Source organism: Pseudophryne corroboree, chromosome 2, assembly GCF_028390025.1.
Source record: "Pseudophryne corroboree isolate aPseCor3 chromosome 2, aPseCor3.hap2, whole genome shotgun sequence".
In the NCBI taxonomy this organism is placed as follows: Eukaryota; Metazoa; Chordata; class Amphibia; order Anura; family Myobatrachidae; genus Pseudophryne; species Pseudophryne corroboree.
Genome location: NC_086445.1, coordinates 833669196 through 833694301, shown reverse-complemented (window position 1 = coordinate 833694301; position 25106 = coordinate 833669196). Strand labels below are relative to the sequence as shown.

Below are 25106 nucleotides of genomic sequence, written 5' to 3'. Positions count from 1 at the left end.
ATACTGGGGTCCACATTAGTACCATGGGGTATAGACAGGTCCACTAGGAGTCTTGGGCACTTTAAGAAATCAATAGTGTGCACTGGCTCCTCCATCTATGCCCCTCCTACCAGACTCAGTTGTTCGCAGCACAGCGATCAGACAAAAAATCAGCATTGCTGGGTATGCACCGCAATGTGCACGCGCAACGTACGGGTACAAAGTTCTTTGTGGCTTTGCACATGTTCTAGCGAAGCTTTCAGTCGCACGGCACAACGCAGGATGATTGACATGAAGTGGGCGTATCTGGGTGGCAACTGACCGTTTTCAGGGAGTGCTTAGAAAAACGCAGACGTGCCAGGGAAAACGCAGGCGTGGCTGGGCGGGTGTGTGACGTCAAAAGCCGTCCCACCAACATTAGACTCAACGCACACGAAGAGTAAGTCCAGGGCTGGTCTTGTTTTGCACAAAATGTTTTTGCAGGCGCTCTGCTACACAGGCGTTCGCACTTCTGCAAAGCGAAAATACACTCCCCAGTGAGCGGCGACAATACGTTTGCACGGCTGCTAAAAACTGCTAGCGAGCCGAGCGAACAACTCGGAATGACCCCCTATGTGCAATGTATCCTTTGTTAAAATACATGTATGTTAGTATGGCATTCCAGATTGGCTGTGTGGCCAAGAGAATGTTTGCCAATTAGTACATTATCATTAGCATTGTCGCTAATACTCACCTCCTACTGGTTGCAAAAGATCCCATTTGTGTCCGCATGCTCCAAAAGAATATGGAAGCCAGCCTACACAGCTACCGTACGCCCATGAGATGCATCCATTCCGTGCGATCGCATGGTTGCTGCCCGAAAACACCCATTTTCCGGAAAGAATGATTCATCAACAGATGGAACAATCCGGATGCTCTTTCAGTCTCTGTCCATATGCATGGTGCGGCCCATGTGCTGTTTGCAGATATCCACAGGATGTGTTCGCATTTGGACTTGCATCATATGTGAGAACAATTAACATGATCTAGTTATCTGTATCTTAAGGCCTCTAGCACACTGTAGTACACTGTAGTATCAGCATATACCTGTTACAGGAATGCCAGAGAAATAATGGTGAATGGATCTCTGAGAGGAAACTAAACAAACATAGGGAGTAATTCAGACTGGATCGCTGCAGTGGGGCCGGAGGGGGCATGCCAACGGCGTTAGAACTACGTTGGCAGGGCGCTGTCCAAACAACGCAGGCGTGTCTGGCCCGTTGTCACGCTGCCACCGCGACTCAAGACGCGGTGGGTAGCTCCCAGCCAGCGGGCAGGAGCTGCGCAGGCAGGGAGCTACCCGCTGGATGAAAAAGCATCACCGCCATGCAACACTTTTGCACTGGGGGGGAGGGGAGCGGCAGAGCCAGACAAGCGGGTCGAACTAGCCCTGTGCTGGGCGTCAAAGAGACTGATTGTAGATGTGCTAACGATCAGATCTGAATTAGGCCCATAGATTCTGTAGGTGACAGAAAGGACAGTGTTTATTGAAACATGATACAAGAATGTTACAAAGATATGCCAAAGCCAATGTAAGAATGATAAATTGATATTGATAGAACTAGTCTGACTTCACCTGGAACCTGCATTACAAATCACTAATACAGTAATACCCCTTTTACACCAAAATCCCGGGTCCGATCCAGGATTTTGAACACATGAGTTTCCTGGGTCGGACCCGACTTCATACCCCATTTACACTGCTCTTCAACCTCGGTTATTCCCGGGTCAGCACAGTTTACACTGAAGCCGGGTCAGCCCTGCTTTTCCCTGTGGGTGTCATTAAAAATGGCCTTTTAGGGCTGATAAAGATGAGGTCACAATAGGGAGGGGTGGTGCCAGGTCAGGATTCAGGTCTGGCAAAGAGTCAGGCTGGGGGTGAAGCTCTGGCTCACACTACGTGTCAGCAGTGTCTTGGTGCAGATCAGGCTGTGAGCAGACTGGGGATATTGTATGCAGGTCAGGCTGTAGCTGTAGTGAAGGGAGCAGGCTACAGAAGATGCATAAACGCTGCTGTGATGCTCCAGGTGCACTGTCTGCGCCGTGCGGGGCACTGACAGATAACATCATCTGCCAGTGCCACAAAAGCTCCAATTAGCTTCTGTCTGTAAAAGCCGGGTCAAATAACCCAGGTTGGGAGCATCCAGCCCTGATCATTTCCAGGGGTGGATTCCTGGGAAACAGGACTCGGGTTATTGTTTTAGAGCCCATTTAGACCAAGCCCTGAACCGGATTAACTCGACAATAAACCGGGTTATTTCTTTGGTGTAAAAGGGGTATTACCTGCACAGGGAGTTCACTGGGAAACGTTAGCGCTAGGTTTTGAGCCTGATACTCCAGCACTTGAACAATGCTCAGAGACCTGCTTTTATATGTCTCATTTAGCACGCCATTGACGCACGTCCTCATATGAGCTTTGGCGCCTGCCAGAGCTGCAGCAGCAGCATTAAGGGGTTAGATCAAGCGACTTAGAAATGAATGATACGCACACACACCCTTATATTACACAGCATATAATAACTGAAAGGGAAACACACTGCATTTTTTAACCATTTATTTCTAAATTGTTTTTGCACAATTCTTCTTACTATACAAAATACGTGAATTGTGGTAAAAGGAAATCAAAATGTATGATCTATATTGGACCACATCTGAAAAACATACTTTTATCCGCTGACACAGCCTCCTGAGGTGGCGAGCAGAAATGAGCGGAAAAACCGTGGTTGGGGTCCCAAACAACTGTTTGAGCACTCCAACAAGGAGTTTAGCCGCTCTACTTGGCTAAACCCGGTCTAATTGAGTTCGATAAATAATCGGTGCCTGGAACAATTGAATTGCTCTGTCAGGTGCCCATTAATTAGCGCTGGGCAAAAAATTATTTAACTGATCCCTTGCTGATAAACAGATGTGTCCTTATACATAAGTGCCACAGGCACACCAAACAGTCCCTCTCGGTGCACCAGGTCCCATGCGACTCTGCTAGCACTGGGTGTCTTTTCCATGATACTGTGCTGATTAAGTGACACTTGTATATCGGTGTGTGGCTTGTCTGAATCTGTACATGAAGTGCTGTGATGCAGTGGTCACTACTTTTTTTTTTACACCAAGTTGTGCTTCCTATACAGGCTCAGTCACACACAGATATACAAGTGTTACGTATAAGGTGAATCATCACAGTCTTCTGGTGCATCCTAGTAACCTTCAATTATGACTAAAGGTGTGTACACACGGTGAAATATTTTCTTGTGATTTTGACTATATGGTCAAAATCGCAAGGAACGTTAGTGCAGATCACAAGGTGAAAGTCACCTTGCGATCCTGATGCGATACCGATGTCCGGTCCCGCGAGTTCGGTATCGCAAGCCTAGATAGACTGTGTAGGCAAGTAAATTTTGACCATCTAGTTTAAAAGTATAGTCAAAATTGACACTTAGCCAAAATCGGCCATAGTCAGTATCGCAAGCACAGTCATCTATGCTTGCGATACCGACCATAGTCCATGTCGCATAGTGAGAATCAGGGTTTGCCCAAATCTCACTATGGGGGTCATTCCGAGTTGTTCGCTCGCTAGCAGATTTTAGCAGCATTGCACACGCTAAGCCGCCGCCTACTGGGAGTGTATCTTAGCTTAGCAGAATTGCGAACGAAAGATTAGCAGAATTGCGAATAGAAAATTCTTAGCAGTTTCTGAGTAGCTCGAGACTTACTCCTACATTGCGATCAGCTCAGCCCATTTTTGTTCCGGGTTGGATATCAAAAACACACCCAGCGTTCGGCCACCCACTCCCCCGTTTCTCCAGACACTCCCGCATTTTATCCTGGCACGCCTGCGTTTTTTCCGCACACTCCCAGAAAACGGTCAGTTTCCACCCAGAAACACCCACTTCCTGTCAATCACTCTCCGATCACTTCAACGATGGAACTTCTTCTGTCGGACGTGAGTAAATCTACTAAGTTTTGAGCTAAAATACTTAGCGCATGCGCACTGCGTACCATGTGCATGCGCATTTTCGCCTTAATCGCTCCGTTGCGAAAATCGTGTATGAGGACACATCTGTATTTATATTTGCTCAATTCACAGTACTTTGTATTCCTTAATTACTGTATTACATGTCTATATTTTATGTTCATGGAAATTTTGAAATTTTAATTGTTTTATAGCAAATCCATAAAATACTAATTTGTTATTTGTTTAATTATATTACCAGGTTAATAAAGTCCTAAGGAATCATTTAATTCGCCCTCACTGGATGTTTGCTATGGATAATATCATTCGGCGTGCAGTACAGGCAGCGGTCACTATCCTCATTCCTGGTAAGTTCATGGAACACATAACTTTTTAATTAAAATGTTTCCCCTTATCTGCCAGGCTTTGCTAGTGCAGGGTGGCATAGTGGTTAGCATTTTGACCTCACAGTACTGAGGTCTTCAGTTCCATTCCTTGCTAGGGCCTCGTCTGTGTGAAGTGTGTGTGTTCTTCCTGTGCTTGTGTAGGATTCTTCACCCGGCCGGATCTTCACCCGTCTTCCCGCGACGGCTCCAGTTTCCTCCCACACCCCGAAAAAAAAATTGATTGAAATCTAGCAAAATGATGTGGCTTGTATGTGTGTGCATGCACTAGGATGTTAGAGAAGTAGGACTGTAAGCTCCAGTGGGTCAGGGAATGATATGAATGACAAATAGTTGTAAATTGGTTTCACTATACATAAACAATGATAATACCCTCAAGATATTTCTTGTTAGATGTTGTTCAGTAAGCTGGAAATTGTTCAAGTTGATCGAGTTTTTAATTATTGTGTGTTCATAAGCACAATGTCACATGCACAATAAAGCATGAGGCCTGATTCATGTTTGTAAGTAAAGCAAAAAAAGCATGTGAATTTGTGTCTGGAACAAACCGTGTTGCCATGCCAGGGGAACAAATACATTTATATTTTTTCTGTGCAGGGTAAATATTGGTTGCTTTTGCTTGTAATGCACAAATGATAGACAGGTTTATTTTTACACTGCAATTTAGATTTCAGTTTGAATGCACCTCAAATCTAAATCTCTCTGCACATGTTACATTTGCCCCACCTGCAATGCACCAGGGTTTTGCCCAGTTGCTTCCTTTTTTGCTTTACTTTCAAACATGAATCAAAGGCATGGGGGGTCATTCCGACCCGATCACTCGAGCCAGTTTATCGCCGCTCAGCGATCGGGTCGGAACTGCGCATGTGCCAGCGCATGCCAGACGGCCGAAAGCCATCGTTGCCTAGCGATCGCCTCTGCCTGATTGACAGGCAGAGGCGGTCGCTGGGTGGGAGGGGGCTGGATGGCGGCGTTAAGCCGGCGTTTAGGGGGAGCGGTCCGGCCAAAGCAGGCGTGGACGGACCGCTGTTGGGGCGGCCCGCGGCGGCTGCGTGACGTCACACGCAGCCGCTGCAACCCGGGCAGCGATGAGGTTCTCCCAACCAGCCGCAGGAGCTGCGCTGGCCGGGAGTTACTCCTCAAATGCAAAAGCATCGCCGCTGTGTGATGCTTTTGCATTTCTGTGGGGGGAGCCGGCACTGACATGCGGGGCGGACTGCTTTTGCATTTCTGTGGGGGGAGCCGGCACTGACATGCGGGGCGGACTAGCCCTGTGCTGGGCATCCCCCCTTATGTCTGAGTGCCTGATCGTAGCTGTGCTAAATTTAGCACAGCTACGATCAACTCGGAATGACCCCCATGGTGCGTTATTCCTTAAGTACTCATAAATACAAATAAAGGGAAACTAATATAGTGATTGGAAACATCACCTTGTCTCTATTAATTATTATGTTCTTTGGCAAAAGCCAGACAGGTCTCCTGCAGATACAGGTTGAGTATCCCTTATCCAAAATGCTTGGGACCAGAGGTATTTTGGATATGGGATTTTTCCGTATTTTGGAATAATTGCATACCATAATGAGATATCATGGTGATAGGACCTAAATCTAAGCACAGAATGCATTTATGTTACATATACACCTTATACACACAGCCTGAAGGTAATTTTAGCCAATATTTTTTATAACTTTGTACATTAAACAAAGTGTGTCTACATTCACACAATTCATTTATGTTTCATATATACCTTATACACACAGCCTGGAGGTCATTTAATACAATATTTTTAATAATTTTGTGTATTAAACAAAGTTTGTGTACATTGAGCCATCAAAAAACAAAAGTTTCACTATCTCACTCTCACTCAAAAAAGTCCGTATTTCGGAATATTCCGTATTTCGGAATATTTGGATATGGGATACTCGACCTGTATATATGATATCAGGTAGGTGTAGTTCTCAGGTCTCCTGCAGTCATAAATTGCATCAGGTAGGTGTAGTGTTCAGGTCTCCTGCAGTTATATATGGTATCAGGAAGGTGTAGTGCCCAGGTCTCCTGCAGTCATATATGGTATCAGATAGGAGCAGTGCTCAGGTCTCCTGCAGTCATATATTGCATCAGGTAGGTGTAGTATTCAAGACTCCTGTAACTATGGCATTAGGTAGGTGTAGTGCTCAGGTCTCCTGCAGTCACATATGGTATCAGGTAGGAGTAGTGTTCAGGGCTCCTGCAGTCATATATGGTATCAGGTAGGAGTAGTGTTCAGGTCTCCTGCAGTCATATATGGTATCAGGTAGCAACAGTGTTCAGGTCTCCTACAGTCATATATGGTATCAGGTAGGAGTAGTGTTGAGGTCTCCTGTAGTCATATATGGTATCAGGTAGGTGTAGTGTTCAGGTCTCCTACAATCATATATCATATCAGGTAGGTGTAGTGCTCAGGTATCCTGCAGTCATATATGGTATCAGGTAAGTGTAGTGCTCATGTCTCCTGCAGTCATATATAGTATCAGGTAGGTGTAGTGCTCAGGTATCCTGCAGTCATATATGGTATCAGGTAGGTGTAGTGTTCAGGTCTCCTACAGTCATATATGGTATCAGGTAGGAGTAGTGTTCAGGTCTCCTGCAGTCATATATAGTATCAGGTAGGTGTAGTGCTCAGGTTTCCTGCAGTCATATATGGTATCAGGTAGTGTAGTGTTCAGGTCTCTTGCAGTCATATATGGTATCAGGTAGGTGTAGTGCCCAGGTCTCCTGCAGTCATATATGGTATCAGATAGGAGCAGTGCTCAGGTCTCCTGCAGTCATATATTGCATCAGGTAGGTGTAGTATTCAAGACTCCTGTAATTATGGCATCAGGTAGGTGTAGTATTCAAGACTCCTGTAATTATGGTATCAGGTAGGTGTAATGCTCAGGTCTCCTGCAGTCATATATGGTATCAGGTAGGTGTAATGCTCAGGTCTCCTGCAGTCATATATGGTATCAGGTAGGTGTAGTGCTCAGGTCTCCTGCAGTCATATATGGTATCAGGTAGGTGTAGTGTTCAGGTCTCCTGCAGTCATATATGGTATCAGGTAGGTGTAGTGCTCAGGTATCCTGCAGTCATATATGGTATCAGGTAGGTGTAGTGTTCAGGTCTCCTGCAGTCATATATGGTATCAGGTAGGAGAAGCATTCAGGTCTCCTGCAGTCATATATGGTATCAGGTAGGTGTAGTGCTCAGGTCTCCTGCAGTCATATATGGTATCAGGTAGGTGTAGTGCTCAGGTATCCTGCAGTCATATATGGTATCAGGTAGGTGTAGTGTTCAGGTCTCCTGCAGTCATATATGGTATCAGGTAGGTGTAGTGCTCAGGTCTCCTGCAGTCATATATGGTATCAGGTAGGTGTAGTGCTCAGGTCTCCTGCAGTCATATATGGTATCAGGTAGGTGTAGTGCTCAGGTCTCCTGCAGTCATATATGGTATCAGGTAGGTGTAGTGCTCAGGTCTCCTGCAGTCATATATGGTATCAGGTAGGTGTAATGTTCAGGTCTCCTGCAGTCATATATGGTATCAGGTAGGTGTAATGTTCAGGTCTCCTGCAGTCATATATGGTATGAGGTAGGTGTAGTGCTCAGGTCTCCTGCAGTCATATATGGGATCATGTAGGAGTAATGTTCAGGTCTCCTGCAGTCATATATGGGATCAGGTAGCAGCAGTGTTCAGGTCTCCTGCAGTCATATATGGTATCATGTAGGAGTAATGTTCAGGTCTCCTGCAGTCATATATGGTATCAGGTAGGAGTAGTGTTCAGGTCTCCAGCAGTCATATATGGTATCAGGTAGCAGCAGTGTTCAGGTCTCCTGCAGTCATATATGGTATCAGGTAGGTGTAGTGCTCAGGTCTCCTGCAGTCATATATGGTATCATGTAGGAGTATTGTTCAGGTCTCCTGCAGTCATATATGGTATCAGGTAGGAGTAATGTTCAGGTCTCCTGCAGTCATATATGGTATCAGGTAGCAGCAGTGTTCAGGTCTCCTGCAGTCATATATGGTATCAGGTAGCAGCAGTGTTCAGGTCTCCAGCAGTCATATATGGTATCAGGTAGGTGTAGTGTTCAGGTCTCCTGCAGTCATATATGGTATCATGTAGGAGTAATGTTCAGGTCTCCTGTAGTCATATATGGTATCAGGTAGGAGTAGTGTTCAGGTCTCCAGCAGTCATATATGGTATCAGGTAGTGTAGTGGTCAGGTCTCCTGCAGTCATATATGGTATCAGGTAGTGTAGTGTTCAGGTCTCCTGCAGTTATATATGGTATCATGTAGGAGTAATGTTCAGGTCTCCTGTAGTCATATATGGTATCAGGTAGGAGTAGTGTTCAGGTCTCCAGCAGTCATATATGGTATCAGGTAGTGTAGTGGTCAGGTCTCCTGCAGTCATATATGGTATCAGGTAGTGTAGTGTTCAGGTCTCCTGCAGTCATATATGGTATCAGGTAGGTGTAGTGCTCAGGTCTCCTGCAGTCATATATGGGATCAGGTAGCAGCAGTGTTCAGGTCTCCTGCAGTCATATATGGTATCATGTAGGAGTAATGTTCAGGTCTCCTGCAGTCATATATGGGATCAGGTAGCAGCAGTGTTCAGGTCTCCTGCAGTCATATATGGTATCATGTAGGAGTATTGTTCAGGTCTCCTGCAGTCATATATGGTATCAGGTAGGAGTAATGTTCAGGTCTCCTGCAGTCATATATGGTATCAGGTAGCAGCAGTGTTCAGGTCTCCTGCAGTCATATATGGTATCAGGTAGCAGCAGTGTTCAGGTCTCCAGCAGTCATATATGGTATCAGGTAGGTGTAGTGTTCAGGTCTCCTGCAGTCATATATGGTATCATGTAGGAGTAATGTTCAGGTCTCCTGTAGTCATATATGGTATCAGGTAGGAGTAGTGTTCAGGTCTCCAGCAGTCATATATGGTATCAGGTAGTGTAGTGGTCAGGTCTCCTGCAGTCATATATGGTATCAGGTAGTGTAGTGTTCAGGTCTCCTGCAGTCATATATGGTATCATGTAGGAGTAATGTTCAGGTCTCCTGTAGTCATATATGGTATCAGGTAGGAGTAGTGTTCAGGTCTCCAGCAGTCATATATGGTATCAGGTAGTGTAGTGGTCAGGTCTCCTGCAGTCATATATGGTATCAGGTAGTGTAGTGTTCAGGTCTCCTGCAGTCATATATGGTATCATGTAGGAGTAATGTTCAGGTCTCCTGCAGTCATATATGGTATCAGGTAGCAGCAGTGCAGTACAGCAGCTGTGGAACAAATAGAGTGCTGTGGATTTTCCCATCTTTCCACTGTTACTATAAGTTGGCTTTTACTTCTAGCGAGGCAGTGATTACGACTAGCTGTAGCTGTATTGTGGCTGGTGATGTAGACTAGCTGGGGAAGGAGAGTATTATAGGATTGATGAAGGTAATAATGTAATACTGCGTGTATATGTAACTAAACTAACTTGTGTATCTCTAATACTGTACCTGTAAGTGTCTTCTTTCTCTATGCTACACAGAGCTTAGGACACACTTGGGACCCGCTTCAGAGAGTGAAGGAGTGGACAAGGAAGTGGAAGATGAAGATTACCAGCCGGTACAGCAGAACAGCTCAGAGGAAGCTGTCATCACAGTGGGATGTAGCACTCTCAGCTCGGTGGTGTCACATGAGTCACAGAGTCAACAGTTCAACCTACAGCTTGGGAAACTTAGACAAGAGACCAACAGGTAGAATACACAAAAATCAAAAGCAGCATATCCTGTAATTGTGCAACTGTCACCGTACGTGTACTGGGACAAATACTGTACATACAGTCATTTGTGAAAGATAGTACACCCTCTTCCAGTTATTTCTATTATATAGCGCAAACATATTCCAATATTCCACAGCACTTTACAGAGAAAATCTATCTGTCCATTCACATTAGCCCCAGCCCCAGTGGAGCTTGCAATCTATTTTCCCTACCACATGTACAAACATTCATGCTGAGGCTAATTTTGTCAGGAGCTAATTAACTTACCAGTATATTTTTGGATTGTGGGAGGAAACTTGAGTACCCAGAGGAAACCCACATAAGTCCAGGGAGAATAGACAAATTCCACACAGTTAGGGCCATGGTGGGAATTGAATCCATGACCTCAGTGCTCAGAGGCAGTAATACTAACCATTACACAGTCTGTGCTGCCTTTCATATTTGTGCTTTTACATATCAGGACATATTTAATAATACTCTAGTCCTTACGTATGTCATGGAGAAATTTCTTCCATATTGAGGGCCTGATTCTGAGTCGGACTTATCCACAGATATGGACGCACCTCTTGAGCTTTAGCCAACTGGGCTAGCACCGAAAAGTAAGCATGGGGTCTGCACATTTACCACAATGCAGCTGCACCAACAAACAATTCAGTGCAAGCTGTATCTCTACAGTAGTCCATGGAGTCTAATGTGACATGGGCGTTTCTCATCGGTGTCTCATGGGAATGCCATGGGCATGGAAGCCAGTTTGCTTGTTGGGTCATGGCACACGGAGGGAGATGGAGTGCCTGTATCACTCAGCATCAGGTGGGTTTAATACTAATGATGACAGCTGTGGAAAAACCGTGGGCGGAACAGGCTTCCACTTGCAGTAGCCCAGGTTTTCAGTATACACAGCCGGATGTAGGCTGCCGAGGCTGAACGGAGGAGTGGCTGCAAATATGTCCGATTCAGAATCAGCTCATTCTGTCTGATGCAAATAGAGAACTAATATATATACTGTAATGACTGATTTTATTATGTAAGGAGAGATAAATGACAAAGAGTTGATGTTTTTACATTGGAAATAAATACTTTTTATAGAATGTGGTATAATCTTGTATAGTTACTCCATCAAAGACATGTTTAAGAAGATTTTCTCCACTTTTATAGACTATCACCACACGGTTTGTACAGTGACCTTATGTTGTTGCGTCTCTTATTGTTGGACTCAGGCTACTGGAAGACTTGGTGCAAAAGGAAAGGGAATACCAGTACCTGCTAAAGCAATGTCTGGAACAAAGAAGCCATGATTTGCATCTACTCCAGATCAAATCCAGTATGGGTAAGTGACCTCATCCATCTACACAATGTCATATGAAGCCACGTTTTCTAGTCCTAAGCAGCCCAGCAGTCTCCAGATAAACACCATTTTTATTACTTTTACAAAACACAACAAACACAAATAAGCATAAGAAGCAAAACCATGACACAGTTATCAAGGATCCTTACATACAGGAAGATGCTTCATACATCAACACACAGCAGTCAAAATAGTCAAACCATGGGCAGACTATTAACAGAACAAATGTGATACATACATTTATGGAAACATCCCCAACAGAGGCATGAAGACATAGGGGCTAATTGCTTTTTCCCACAGTGTGCGATCAGATCTGAACTGCGCATGCATATGCACCGCACTGCACCGGCGCGTCGCACGGCTGCAAAGGGGATCGGCGGTCAGCAACGGGATTGTGCGAAAAGAATCCATTCACACGGGCGTTCGCAAGCAGATTGACAGGAAGAGGGCGTTTGTGGGAGGCAGAGAGTGTCCAGGAAAACGCAGATGGGACCAAGCATTTGAAGGGACGGTGTCTGATGTCAATTCCGGCCCCGAACAGGCTGATATGATCGCAGTCCTGGGCTGTGCAGAAATTGCACAAAATGAGTTTGTGCAGCTCTGCTACACGTGCGTTCGCATACTTGCACAGCGACAATACACTCCCCCTGTAGGCGGCGACTATCTGATCGCAGGACAGCAAAAATCGCTGCCTAGCGATCAGATCTGAAATAGGCCCTTAGCGATATAGATCATCATATATATGTGAAATTAACTAACAAAAAAAACCAAACAATAAAAATAAACACAGACAAGGAAATAAAAGGCTACAGCTTCCAACTGCTGGGTCAGCGTGTGTCACCCCAACTTGGAAGATGAGTCTCTCAGACCCCAACTGTACAGAAACAATAAGCATGTGACAACCCAAATACACGTGAAGAAGGGAAATATTTCAACTCCCAGAAAAGGTATTGTACCTGCATGTTGAGCCTCCATACTGATCATTCCCGAGCATTACTGGTATCAAGACACCTGTTCCAAATACATTCAAACTTTGCTTCGGCTTTACGGGCGATATAGAAAATATTGTTCATTTTCAACAGTAACACGAATCAGGGACAGCCATGCATTGTATTCAGGCCCCGTAGAGGCCATCAATGAGCAGGCCACACACACCTTGGCTAGCGTGCACATATTAACCCTATATTGTCTGCTATATTTATCCATGATGTTGTCATTCAGTGTTTCTAAACAACACATGAAAGGTGTAACATTGTGGAGGAGATACCAGTATTAGTTAAAACGCGCTGGATTTGCAACAACACGTTCTGACTACAGGGCAGTCCCATAGAAGGTGCCAAAAGATATACTATGTAGATAAAAGTGATTGAACACTGACCGCAAATACATCCACAAGATTTTTTTTGCGTCAGTACTTTGTAGGTTCACCACGTGCAGTGATTACTGCAGACACCCTTCTTGGCAAACTGTCCACAAGTTCCTGGACAACAGCAGGCAGTATGTACTTAAAAAAAGTGGAATCGATCTAGAATGCACCTGTCACTCCAATTTGTCCCAGAGATTCTCAGTGGGGGTTAAGATTTGGACTCTGAGCTGGTCAGTCCATCCGGGTTACCGAATTCTCTCTATACCAGTCCAGCGTCACCTTGGAAACATGACATTGAAAAATTACAATGATCCCCTTTTCAAGCTCAGTTAGCGCCTTCCGGCAAGCCACTTAGTTAGCAAATGATCTAATCCATAGGTCTGCAAACTCGGTCCTCATTACCCCACACAGTACATGTTTTTTAGGTAACCCAGCAGGTACACAGGTGTATTAATTACTCACAGACACATTTTAAAAGGTCCGCAGGTGGAGGTAATTATTTTACTTGTGATTCTGTGAGGAGACCTGCAAAACATGCACTGTGTGGGGTAATGAGGACCGAGTTTGCAGACCTATGATCTAATCAGTGCTCCTCTACCTGTTTTATACCTTCACGAACATGTGTCTGCTGCAGGAGCACATCATTGCACTTGTGCGGGCTGGTGTCCAATCACTTCTGTCTGTATAACGTACTACCTCTAGTTCAGCATTTGAGATAGATATCAGATACATGGCCCCCAAATTTCATCAGGCTCACAGGAATCAAATAGGAATCAAATAGTACAATATGAACAACTGAATCTGCTGAAATGTAATACAGGTCATGGAGATATCAGTATACAAGTGCTTTATATCAAACAGTGTCACTCAATGGACCTACATCTGCCTCACACTGCAACTTGAGGTGTGGCAAAGTAATATCCTGATGAGACAACATAATAAAGGAGTATGAGCATGAGGGAGATCTACGGGAAACCAGGGATAGGAGAAATGTCTTTAAAGGAGAGACTTGGATGGGGGAAGGCCCATCAGGGAAATGAGCTGATAAGGCAGGCATAAGCTGCAATTATCTGAAAAAATCTGTATTGGGAAGTTGGTAGGCATCCCGCAGCTGAATAAAGGATTTCTGGACATGAATGTCATATAGGTGAGCCAATGTAGTTATTTCCTTAGACCGCCCCAGGCTGCAGAGAAGTCCATTCAGGCAGTAACCTATAGCTTCACAGGGAGGTGTCTTGGTCCAGACCCCTCAAACTGTAAAGTGTCAGTCACTAGTTTCCATACTGCCTGCACCAGCAAGGGAGGTCCAGCGCTAACAATTCTCCCAGCAAGCAAAGCTTGTCTTGGTGTGTGGTCAGGAAAGACCTGCGAATGCAACAAAACGTGTATAGCATCTGGTGACACATACTGAAGTCATACCTGCAAGTGCGCCAGCTGCCTAACAATAATATCTGAAATTGGGAAGAGCCAACCCACCAGTAGAGCTTCATCTATTTAACATGGAAACATAGAATTTGACGGCAGATAAGAACCACTTGGCCCATCTAGTCTGCCCCTTTTTTGTTCCTTATTTCTTTGTAAGGATATCCTTATGTCTATCCCATGCATGTTTAAAATACTCTACTGTCTTAGCCTCTACCACATCTCATGGGAGGCTATTCCACTTGTCCACTACCCTTTCAGTGAAGTAATTTTTCCTCAAATTTCCCCTGAACCTCCCCCCCTCCAGTCTCCGTGCGTGTCCTCGTGTCCTATTGCTACTCTTCATTTGTAGAATGTTTCCCTCCTGGACTTTGTTAAAACTTAAAACCCTTGATATGTTTGAAAGTTTCTATCATGTCCCCCCTTTCCCTTCTCTGCTCCAAACTATACAGATGGAGCCGCACTCAGTCCAGTGTGGCTCCATCGCAAGCGTGCACTCCCGGCATGACTAGGCGATCCATCTGCCTAGCTCCACCAGAGTGCACAGAGACGCTCTGCCATTCACGATTAGTGAGGCTCCATCTGTACATATTGATCATTTTTAAGTCTTTCTGGGTATGTTTTGTGATGTAGGCCATGCACCATTTTAGTTGCCCTTCTTTGTAGAGTCTCTAATGTATTAATATCCTTTTGAAGATATGGCCTCCAGAATTGAACACAGTATTCTAGGTGAGGCCGTACCAATGACCTATACAGTGGCATTATTACTTATTTTTTTCTGCTGCTGATTCTTCTCCCAATGCAGCCAAGCATCTGACTAGCCTTCCTCATTGCTTTGTTACATTGCTTACCTGCCTTTAAGTCATCTGAAATAGTGACTCCTAGATCCCTTTCCTCCTAGTAGTTTCCAGTATAGTACCATTAATACTGTATTTAGCCTTTGGATTTTTGAGATCTAAGTGCATGATTTTGCATTTTTTTGGCATTAAACTATAATTGCCACACTCTTGACCATTCCCCTAGTCTACCTAGATCCTCAATCATTAGTTTTATTTCTCCTGGTGTGTCTACCCTGTTGCATACCTTTGTGTCATCTGCAAAAAGGCATACTTTCCCTTTAATGCCATTTGCAATGTCACCAATAAATATAGTAAAAAGCACTGGTCCTAGCACAGATCCCTGGGTACTCCACTGGTAACAGTTCCCTCCTGTGAATGCACTCCATTTACTACAATCGTCTCTTTTCTATCCTGCAACCAGGATGTTGTCCATTCAATAATCTTAGTATTCAATCCCAAACGTCCACGTTTTTTTTTAGCAGTCTGCGATGTGGAACAGTGTCAAAAGCTATATCCACGGCTCCACCTTTATCATCACTTTAGTCACACAGTCAAAAAAGTCAATAAGATTTGTTTGACATGATCTTCCCCCCAGGGAATCCATGCTGTTTGGGATCCTGTAAATTGCTGGATTTGAGATAATCTACAACTCTTTCTTTTAAGAGTATTTCCATCAATTACCCTACTACTGATGTAAGACTCACTGGTCTGTAGTTGTTTGCCTCTTCCTTGCTTCCACTTTTGTGCAGTGGGACTACGTTCACTCTTTTCCAGTCCTCTGGAATTACTCCAGTAGCTAATGACTGGTTGAATGAATTTGTTAATGGTGCTACCAGCACCAAGTTCTTTTAGTATCCTTAAATGTATCCCATCTGGCCCATAGATTTGTCCACTTTCAGCTTTGAGAGTTCTGTTAGGACCTTCTCTGTAAATGTACTTGTTTAATTTTTCTGAATATCCCTGTAACTTTACTGTGGCCCCTTCCCCTCTCTTTTAGTAGTGAATACTGAGCAAAAATGATTATTAAGATGGTCTGCAATTACATTGTCTCCCTCAACAAGACTCCCAGTCTCTGTCTTTAGTTTTATTATTCCGCCTTTTGTTTTTCTCCTTTCGCCTATATACCTAAAAAATGTTTTGCCTCCTTTACCCACTGACTGGGCCATTTTCTCCTCAGCTTGTGCCTTTGCACATCTGATTACCTTCTTAGTCTCCTTCTGTCTAGTAAGATATATCTCTTTGTCTTCATTATTTTGTGTCTGCTTATATTTCCTAAAAGCCATCTTTTTTGCTTTCACAATATTTGCTACTTCTTTCGCAAACCACACTGGCTTCCTTTTCCTTGTGTTTTTCCTAACACTTTTGATACCTTTAATAAGTGCCTTTAATATTGCACTTTTTAATGTTTCCCACCTCTCTGCACTCCTTCCAAATTCCTCCACTCTGCCAAAGAATCGCCTACACATTTTCCCATCCCTACAAAATCAGCCTTCCTAAAATCTAACACCTTTGTTTTTGTATGGGATGAGTCAGTCTCTGTCTTTATGCTAAACCATACTGCTTGATGATCACTGGATCCCAGGTTTTCACTCAGTTTAACGTCCGATATTCTGTCTCCATTTGTAAGTATAAAGTCTAATATTGCGTCTTTCCGAGTGGGCTCCCTCAACAATTGAGGGAGCCCATTATGACGTTTAACTGAATACAGGGACAATGGTTCATCCAGCGAGGATAGAAGACTATTCAGCCTCTGGAAGAGAGCAGCTGGACGAAAAATCGGGCAATGCTGTAAAGCATACGGAAGTTTGGGTTGTACCACATTCTTTATCTAACTCAATTCTACCAGTGACCCTGAGGGGGAGCCTGAAACAAAGTCACTATTTCATTGGCTCTGCTAAAATAAAACACTGCTGCAGCAGGACCATAAATATATATATATATATATATATATATATATATAACGGATATTGTGCTAAAACTGGAGCCCGCTCACTACATGCATAGATGCAGGGAAAAATAGGCTTCAACAGACGCCTGATTCTCAGTCCCACCAATGGCGATGTTCACGGAGTTGAGATGGTGAGTCTTAGGGCATTTTATGGGAGTGTCACTGTAGTGGTTGCGTACACAGGCGCTTAATCGCCTACGTTGGAGGCCGTACTCTTGATGGAGAACCTGCACTTTCCATAGCGCTGGTGTAAGTTTCCGTGAAGTGACCGATGCTGACACCAAGTGGTATTATAGCATCTAAAGATATTCAAGTTTTGCATCTCAGTCTTTGCACTGTCAGACACACTCTTGTACACCAGGGAAAGGGCTCACACTAGGATTAGCATATAATAGTAGTTGCAGATGTGACTATGATAAAAGACATTTAGCGGTCACAGCAGCGTGTAACTCAGAATTATCCCGCAAGGGTCTTGTGCACAAATGTTTTTGCTTTATTTGAAATCCAGTGAAGATGAGTGTGTGATGCATACATAGAGTAATCATATATAACTTTAGTACTGATAAGGTAATCCTTTATGTAAAGAGCATTAAATAGCTTAGCCTGGATTTTAAGGTTGAAGGAAAACTCCATATACGCGGAGTATATTAGGGGTAAATATAATCCCCTTCTTATGTGTACTCTGGTTATAGGGTGGTGCCCATTGCATACACCAATCTAGACATCTACGGTGGCCTGGCTGCACTTTCCTCTGTCTAAGCACAGTATATAACTTTACTCAGTTCACACCTGGCAGTGTTGGTGTTGTGATGCAGACGTGGAGGTCAGTACTGCCGGCTCAGCAAACATGGCGGAGCTGTTAGGGAGGTTAATGCTAGAATCGTATCACAATTCTATATATTTTTAACCTCTAGAGGAAAAAAGTTCATGCAAGTGGACTTAGGACCTTATTCAGCATCAGCTGAATAACACAATAATCAGTTCAACTGCTAACACTTACATACAGAGAGCCGCCCAGCACAGGGCAAGGCTGCCCAGGATGCTAATGGCCGACAGCAATGCGAGCGTAGTACGGCCATCTGTCCTATCGCAGCAGCCGTGTGTAATAACATGTGGCCTGCCCTGAAAATGGCCTGGACCTGCCCGCATTTTTGGCACCGTGACCCCGCAACTGCGCCCCCAACTGCCTCGTGAACGCCTCTGCCTGTCAATCAGACAGAGGCGTTCACATCACTGGGCCGCACACTTACCCAAATTCTGTGGAAATGTAATCACATTGCAGTAGCGATACATACTGAATAAAGGCCTGTTGCTTTAAGAGCCAATTTTATCTTGCTATGGTCAATTACTGACAACCCTTTTACATTCATTGATTGCCAACTAGGATCATATCTTAGTCCACTTTATATGGTTACATTTCTGTGTACTTCTTCTTTAGATGTTCCAAGATCAGCATCTTACGTTTCCATTGGCATCAACAGAGACCAGGAGCTGGTGGACTGGCTGAGACAGCAGGGTGTTGCTGAGGATGTTGTGGAGCAGGTAATGGTATCTGCAATGTCTGGAGATACTATAGCTGTAGTATTCACCTGAATGACTTTTATATACATTGGTTCCCCAGTTTGTTGAAGAAGATTATACCCTGTATGACATTCTGCACGACATCACCAAAGATGACCTGAGAAGCCTAAGACTCAGGTATGACAGCAAATTCTGTTCTAGTAAAGGAAATCACCACTTTTTTTTGGTAGCGAAATCTGCAAAAGACACACATGGTCTATTCTGCCAATATGACCCCGGTCTGTAAGTGGAGTGTATATACTGTAGCACTTGACATCCTCAGGGATAACTGTAGCAAATTCTACCTATGTAGACTGACCATCACCGAGATCATCGGATTCAAAATGTGTAGTGTCAATTGCTATTTGTACAATGTTCAACTTGCCAACTAATTAAATTGCCAGCTCCCGCAGCTATTCTGCGCAGCCATGGGGTCAGGCAGGGAGGCGATGTTCCTCATATCTATGAGTATGTTGAGATGGCTTTGGTGGGTATCTCTGCAGAGGTGGATTTATGGGTGAGGGTGCCCCCCCCCCCCATGTCTTATTTTTAATTATGTGTACATATTTACTAAGTAGGACAGCTTACAGGGGCAGTTTGTGCATGTACTAGCATTTACACTCAATTCAAGATGGCATATGTTACAGTAGAGTGGAAATATTTTGCAATTACTGGTACTTTTAGGGCTGATAGTACCATCACAAGCATCCAAGTGCCGCCCCAAAACAGGTGCTGCCCCTAGGTATGTGCCTAATAGGAAATTCGCCACTTGTGGGCAGCTGCTACACTTGCAATGCCTCGTAGTTACGTCACCAGAAAAGACTGCTGCTGTGTCAGCATTGTGGCCGGGTCTGAATCAGGACCATTGTTTTCTAAGAGAACAGTTCACTGACTGTAGTTACAGAACTACCACCAATATTTTCAGCAAACAAAATATTCAGGTTACAGCTTCATTTTCAGTCATATGATTAGCAACTGCTGCAGTGACACAAGTTGTATACATCTAAGATTGTCATTATAGCAATATGTTATTGCTTGTGTCCCCCTATGACAATAGCTGGTAGTAAGCAGAATCTCATACTGTACATATTTCTCTTCTACAGGGGTGGACCTCTTTGCAGAATCTGGAAAGCAATCTCAAAATACAGGAAGCCTAAGAAAATACTTGGTGTGGACAATTAGCAATATAAATATTTTTGACTTACAGAGAAATGTAAAGTGTACCATATTGGGAAAACATTCCAACTTTTAAATTATTTATCCTTTGTACATCACTGTATAGCAATCTCATAAATTTTTTGTATGTGTAGATGTTTTTAATCTATTTGTACTGTATCTAGTAGAGTATTTCTTCTATCAGAGTTCTATCATTGCTAAAATGGAAATATTGTGGTATACTGCAAAATGAACTTTATAAATGTAATTGTAGATAACTGAAAACTGCACAGTTGGACATTAAAATGAACAATTGGTAAATGGAAACAATGTGACTCTTTGATGTGTTCACAGTGGAGAAGTGAAACACTGGTGTACCTGTCAATTAAAAAGTGGAAATGTGACACACTGGTGTACCTGTCATTTATAGGGTGGAGAAATAGCACACTAGTGTACCTGTCAGTTACAAGGTGAAAAAGTGTCACACTGGTGTACCTGTCAGTGTACTGTGAAGGTGTCACACTAGTGTACATGTTATTTATAGGGTGGAGACGTGACACACTGGTGTACCCTTCAGTTATAGCGTGGAGAAGTGACACACTGGTGTACCTGTTAGTTATAAGGTGAAAAAGTGGCACACTGGTATACCTGTCAGTGTACTGTGAAGGTGTCACACTAGTGTACATGTTATTTATAGGGTGGAGACGTGACACACTGGTGTACCCATCAGTTATAGTGTGGAGAAGTGACACACTGGTGTACCCGTCAGTTATAGGGTGAAAAGGTGTCCCACTGGTCTGCCTGTAAGTTATATGGTGGAGAAATAGCACACTGGTGTACTTGTCAGTTATAGGATGATAAAGTGGCACACTGGTGTACCGGTCAGTATACTGTGAAGGTGTCACACTGATTTATAGGGTGAAGTTACCAACACTGGTGTACCTGTCCATTATAGGTTGAAAAAGTGGCACACTGGTGTACCTGTCATTTATAGGGTGGAGAAATAGCACACTGGTGTACCTGTCCGTTATAGGGTGGAGAAATAGCACACTTGTGTACCTGTCAGTTATAGGGTGAAAAAGTGTCCCACTGGTGTGCCTGTAAGTTATATGGTGGAGAAATAGCACACTGGTGTATTTGTCAGTTATAGGATGATAAAGTGGCACACTGGTGTACCGGTCAGTATACTGTGAAGGTGTCACACTGATTTATAGGGTGAAGTTACCAACACTGTGATGTACCTGTCCATTATAGGGTGAAAAAGTGTCCCACTGGTGTACCTGTCCGTTATAGGGTGGAGAAGTGGCACACTGGTGTACCTGTCAGTATACTGTGAATGTGGCACACTGGTGTACCTGTCAGTTATAGGGTGGAGAAATAGCACACTGGTGTACCTGTCAGTTATAGGGTGAAAAAGTGTCCCACTGGTGTACCTGTCCGTTATAGGGTGGAGAAGTGGCACACTGGTGTACCTGTCAGTATACTGTGAATGTGGCACACTGGTGTACCTGTCAGTTATAGGGTGGAGAAGTGACACACTGGTGTACCTGTCAGTTATATGGTGAAAAAGTGTCCCACTGGTGTACCTGTCCGTTATAGGGTGGAGAAGTGGCACACTGGTGTACCTGTCATTATACTGTGAAGGTGGCACACTGGTGTACCTGTCAGTTATAGGGTGGAGAAGTGACACACTGGTGTACCCGTCAGTTATAGTTTGGAGAAGTGGCACACTGGTGTACCTGTCAGTTATAAGGTGGAGAAGTGGCACACTGGTGTACCTGTCATTATACTGTGAAGGTGGCACACTGGTGTACCTGTCAGTTATAGGGTGGAGAAGTGACACACTGGTGTACCCGTCAGTTATAGTTTGGAGAAGTGGCACACTGGTGTACCTGTCAGTTATAAGGTGGAGAAGTGGCACACTGGTGTACCTGTCAGTTATAAGGTGGAGAAGTGGCACACTGGTGTACCTGTCAGTTATAGTTTGGAGAAGTGGCACACTGGTGTATTGTCAGTATACTGTGGAGTAGTCGCACACTGGTGTACCCGTCAGTTTTAGGGTGTAAAGTGTCACACTGGTGTACCTGTCAGTTATAAGATGGAGAAGTGACACACTGGTATACCTGTCATTTATAGGATGAAGTGACACCTGAATCTCAGATATACAGCAGAGAAGTAACGCACTGATGTACCAGTCAGTTATACAATGGATTTAGCAGTTTTATAGGTTGAATAAGTTTTAATGAGAACACAAATACAGATGTGTCCTCAAACATTATTGCTGCAGTCTTACCAGGTCTCGTGTGACATTGCTAGCGCAGTGTCTTTTTTGTGTGTTTTTTGTTATCTGGAAATGCATCTTAATCACAATGCCTTTTTTATTAGTACGTACCAGGAGACTCTGCTGATTAATTTGATATGCAACACTTGTATATCTCTGTGTGACTGAGTCTCTGAATCAGCTTTTTCTCTAACGTCCTTGAGGATGCTGGGACTCCGTAAGGACCATGAGGAATAGACCGGCTCCGCAGGAGATAGGGCACTTTAAAAAAGCTTTGGATTCTGGGTGTGCACTGGCTCCTCCCTCTATGCCCCTCCTCCAGACCTGTTTTACACTGTGCCCAGAGCAAGATGGGTGCACTGCAGAGAGCTCTCCAGAGTTCTCTGCCTGAAAGCATTTTTGTTTGGATTTTTCTTTCTACTTTTTCACAGGGAGCACTGCTGGCAACAGGCTCCCTGCATCGAGGGACTGAGGAGAGAGGAGCAGACCTTCTTGTCAAAGATAGGCTCTGCTTCCTCGGCTACTGGACACCATTAGCTCCAGAGGGGGTGAACGCAGGTTTTTACTGGGCGTCCACCCCCGGAGCCGCGCCACCGTTCTCCTCACAGAGCCAGAAGTACAGAAGTCAGAAGACGTCTCAGGCGGCAGAAGCCTTCAGCTACACTGAGGTAACGCACAGCACTGCAGCTGTGTGTCATTGCTCCCATACACCTCACACACTCCGGTCACTGTAAGGGTGCAGGGCGGGCGCCCTGGGCAGCAATATAAACCTCTGCATGGCAAAAAGACTATATACATGTACAGGTGGGCTCTGTACATGTATATAAAAGAGCCCCCCGCCATATTTTACTAAGTTTGAGCGGGACAGAAGCCCGCCGCCGAGGGGGCGGGGCTTCTCCCTCAGCACTCACCAGCGCCATTTTCTCTCCACAGCACTGCTGAGAAGAAGCTCCCCGGACTCTCCCCTGCTTACACACGGTGAAAGGGTGCTTAAAAGAGAGGGGGGCACATAATTGGCGGTTTACATATTACACAGCGCTGCTGGGGAAAAACATTTTGTGTTGGTCTCCAGGGTTATTGCGCTGGGGTGTGTGCTGGCATACTCTCTCTCTCTGTCTCTCCAAAGGGCCTTGACAGGGATACTGTCTTCAGAAAAGGGGTTCCCTGTGTGTGAGAAGTGTGTCGGTACGCGTGTGTCGACATGTTTGACGAGGAAGGCTCGCTTACTGTGGAGGGGGAGTGTGTGAATGTCAGGTCGCCGTCGGCAACGCCGACACCGGAATGGGTGGATATGCTGAATGTCTTGAATGCAAATGTCAATCTATTGCATAAAAGGTTAGACAAGGCAGCAGCTAAGGATCAGTCAGGTACCCAGTCCATGCCTGTCCCTGTGGCGCCAGGCCCGTCGGGGTCTCAGAAGCGCACCATATCCCAGATCGATGACACAGATACCGACACAGATTCTGACTCTAGTGTCGACTATGAAGATGCAAAATTACAGCCGAAGGTGGCAAAAGGTATTCGGTACATGATTATGGCCATTAAAGAGGTTTTGCATATTACTGAGGAACCCCCTGTCCCTGACACGAGGGTACACATGTATAAAGAGAAAAAGCCTGAAGTCACTTTTCCATCATCATTTGAATTAAGTGAATTGTGCGAAAAGGCTTGGGACTCTCCGGATAAGAGACCACACGTTCCCAAAAGGATTCTTATGGCGTATCCTTTTCCACAAACTGATAGGATACGCTGGGAATCTTCACCAAAGGTGGACAAGGCGCTGACACGCTTGTCCAAAAAGGTGGCACTGCCTTCTCAGGATACGGCTTCCCTCAAGGAACCGGCTGATCGCAGGCAGGAAATTACCTTGAAGCACATTTACACTCACTCCGGTACTATTGCTAGACCGGCTATGGCGTCGGCCTGGGTTTGTAGTGCGGTTGTGGCATGGGCAGATTCCTTATCTGCGGAGATTGACACCTTAGATAGGGATGCCATTCAAATGACCATAGAGCATATCAGAGATGCTGCCTTGTATATGAGAGATGCTCAGAGAGACATTTGTTTATTAAGCTCCAGAATAAATGCTATGTCTTATTTCTGCTAGGCGACTCCTGTGGACCCGGCAGTGGACGGGAGATGCCGATTCTAAGCGGCACATGGAGTCCTTGCCGTACAAGGGGGAGGAGTTGTTTGGAGACGGCCTCTCGGACCTTGTCTCTACGACTATGGCTGGTAAGTCGAATTTCTTACCTTATGTCCCCCCGCAGCATACTAAGAAGGCACCTCATTATCAAATGCAGTCCTTTCGTTCCAATAAAAACAAGAAGGTGCGGGGATCGTCCTTTGTTACCAGAGGAAAAGGCAGGGGAAAGAAGCTGCACACAGCTAGTTCCCAAGAGCAGAAGTCCTCCCCTGCATCTGCAAAGTCCACCGCATGACGCTGGGGCTTCCCGGGGGGAGGCAGATCTGGTGGGGGCTCGTCTTCGGTTTTTCAGCCACGTCTGGGTTCAATCGCAGGTGGATCCCTGGGCAGTAGAGATTGTGGCTCAGGGATACAGGCTAGAATTCGAAGACTTGCCTCCTTGCCGGTTTTTCAAATCGGCTCTGCCGACTTCCCAGTCAGAGAGGGAGTCAGTGTTGACAGCAATCCAAAAATTGTATGTTCAACAGGTGATTGTCACAGTTCCTCATCTCCAGCAGGGAGAGGGATATTGTTCGGCCCTGTTTGTGGTACGGAGGCCGGACGGTTCGGTCAGGCCCATTTTAAACCTGAAATCTCTGAACTTGTACTTGAAAAGGTTCAAGTTCAAAATGGAATCACTCCGGGCGGTCATCGCCAGCCTGGAGGGGGGGGGGGGATTGGATGGTGTCCCTGGACATAAAGGATGCATACCTTCATGTTCCAATATTCACCCCCCATCAGGGGTTCCTGAGATTTGCAGTGCAGGACTGTCACTGCCAATTTCGGATGTTGCCGTTTGGGCTTTCCACGGCCCCGAGGATTTTCGCCAAGGTGATGGCGGAGATTATGGTGCTCCTG

The 25106-nt window shown here is 44.9% G+C and overlaps 1 protein-coding gene across 2 annotated transcripts in view; it reads left to right on the top strand.

Moving 5' to 3' along the window:
• MAP3K15 (mitogen-activated protein kinase kinase kinase 15) overlaps positions 1-20186 on the top strand; it is a 471487-nt gene extending 451301 nt beyond the window's left edge. For both annotated transcript variants that reach the window (XM_063955733.1, XM_063955732.1), the window contains exons 24-29: positions 4227-4332; positions 9914-10121; positions 11365-11474; positions 18506-18609; positions 18689-18765; positions 19731-20186. In XM_063955733.1, the coding sequence (XP_063811803.1) occupies positions 4227-4332; positions 9914-10121; positions 11365-11474; positions 18506-18609; positions 18689-18765; positions 19731-19809 (684 nt within the window). In that variant the 3' untranslated portion in view covers positions 19810-20186. The remainder of the gene's footprint in view (positions 1-4226; positions 4333-9913; positions 10122-11364; positions 11475-18505; positions 18610-18688; positions 18766-19730) is intronic.
• The last annotated feature ends 4920 nt before the right edge of the window (positions 20187-25106 follow it).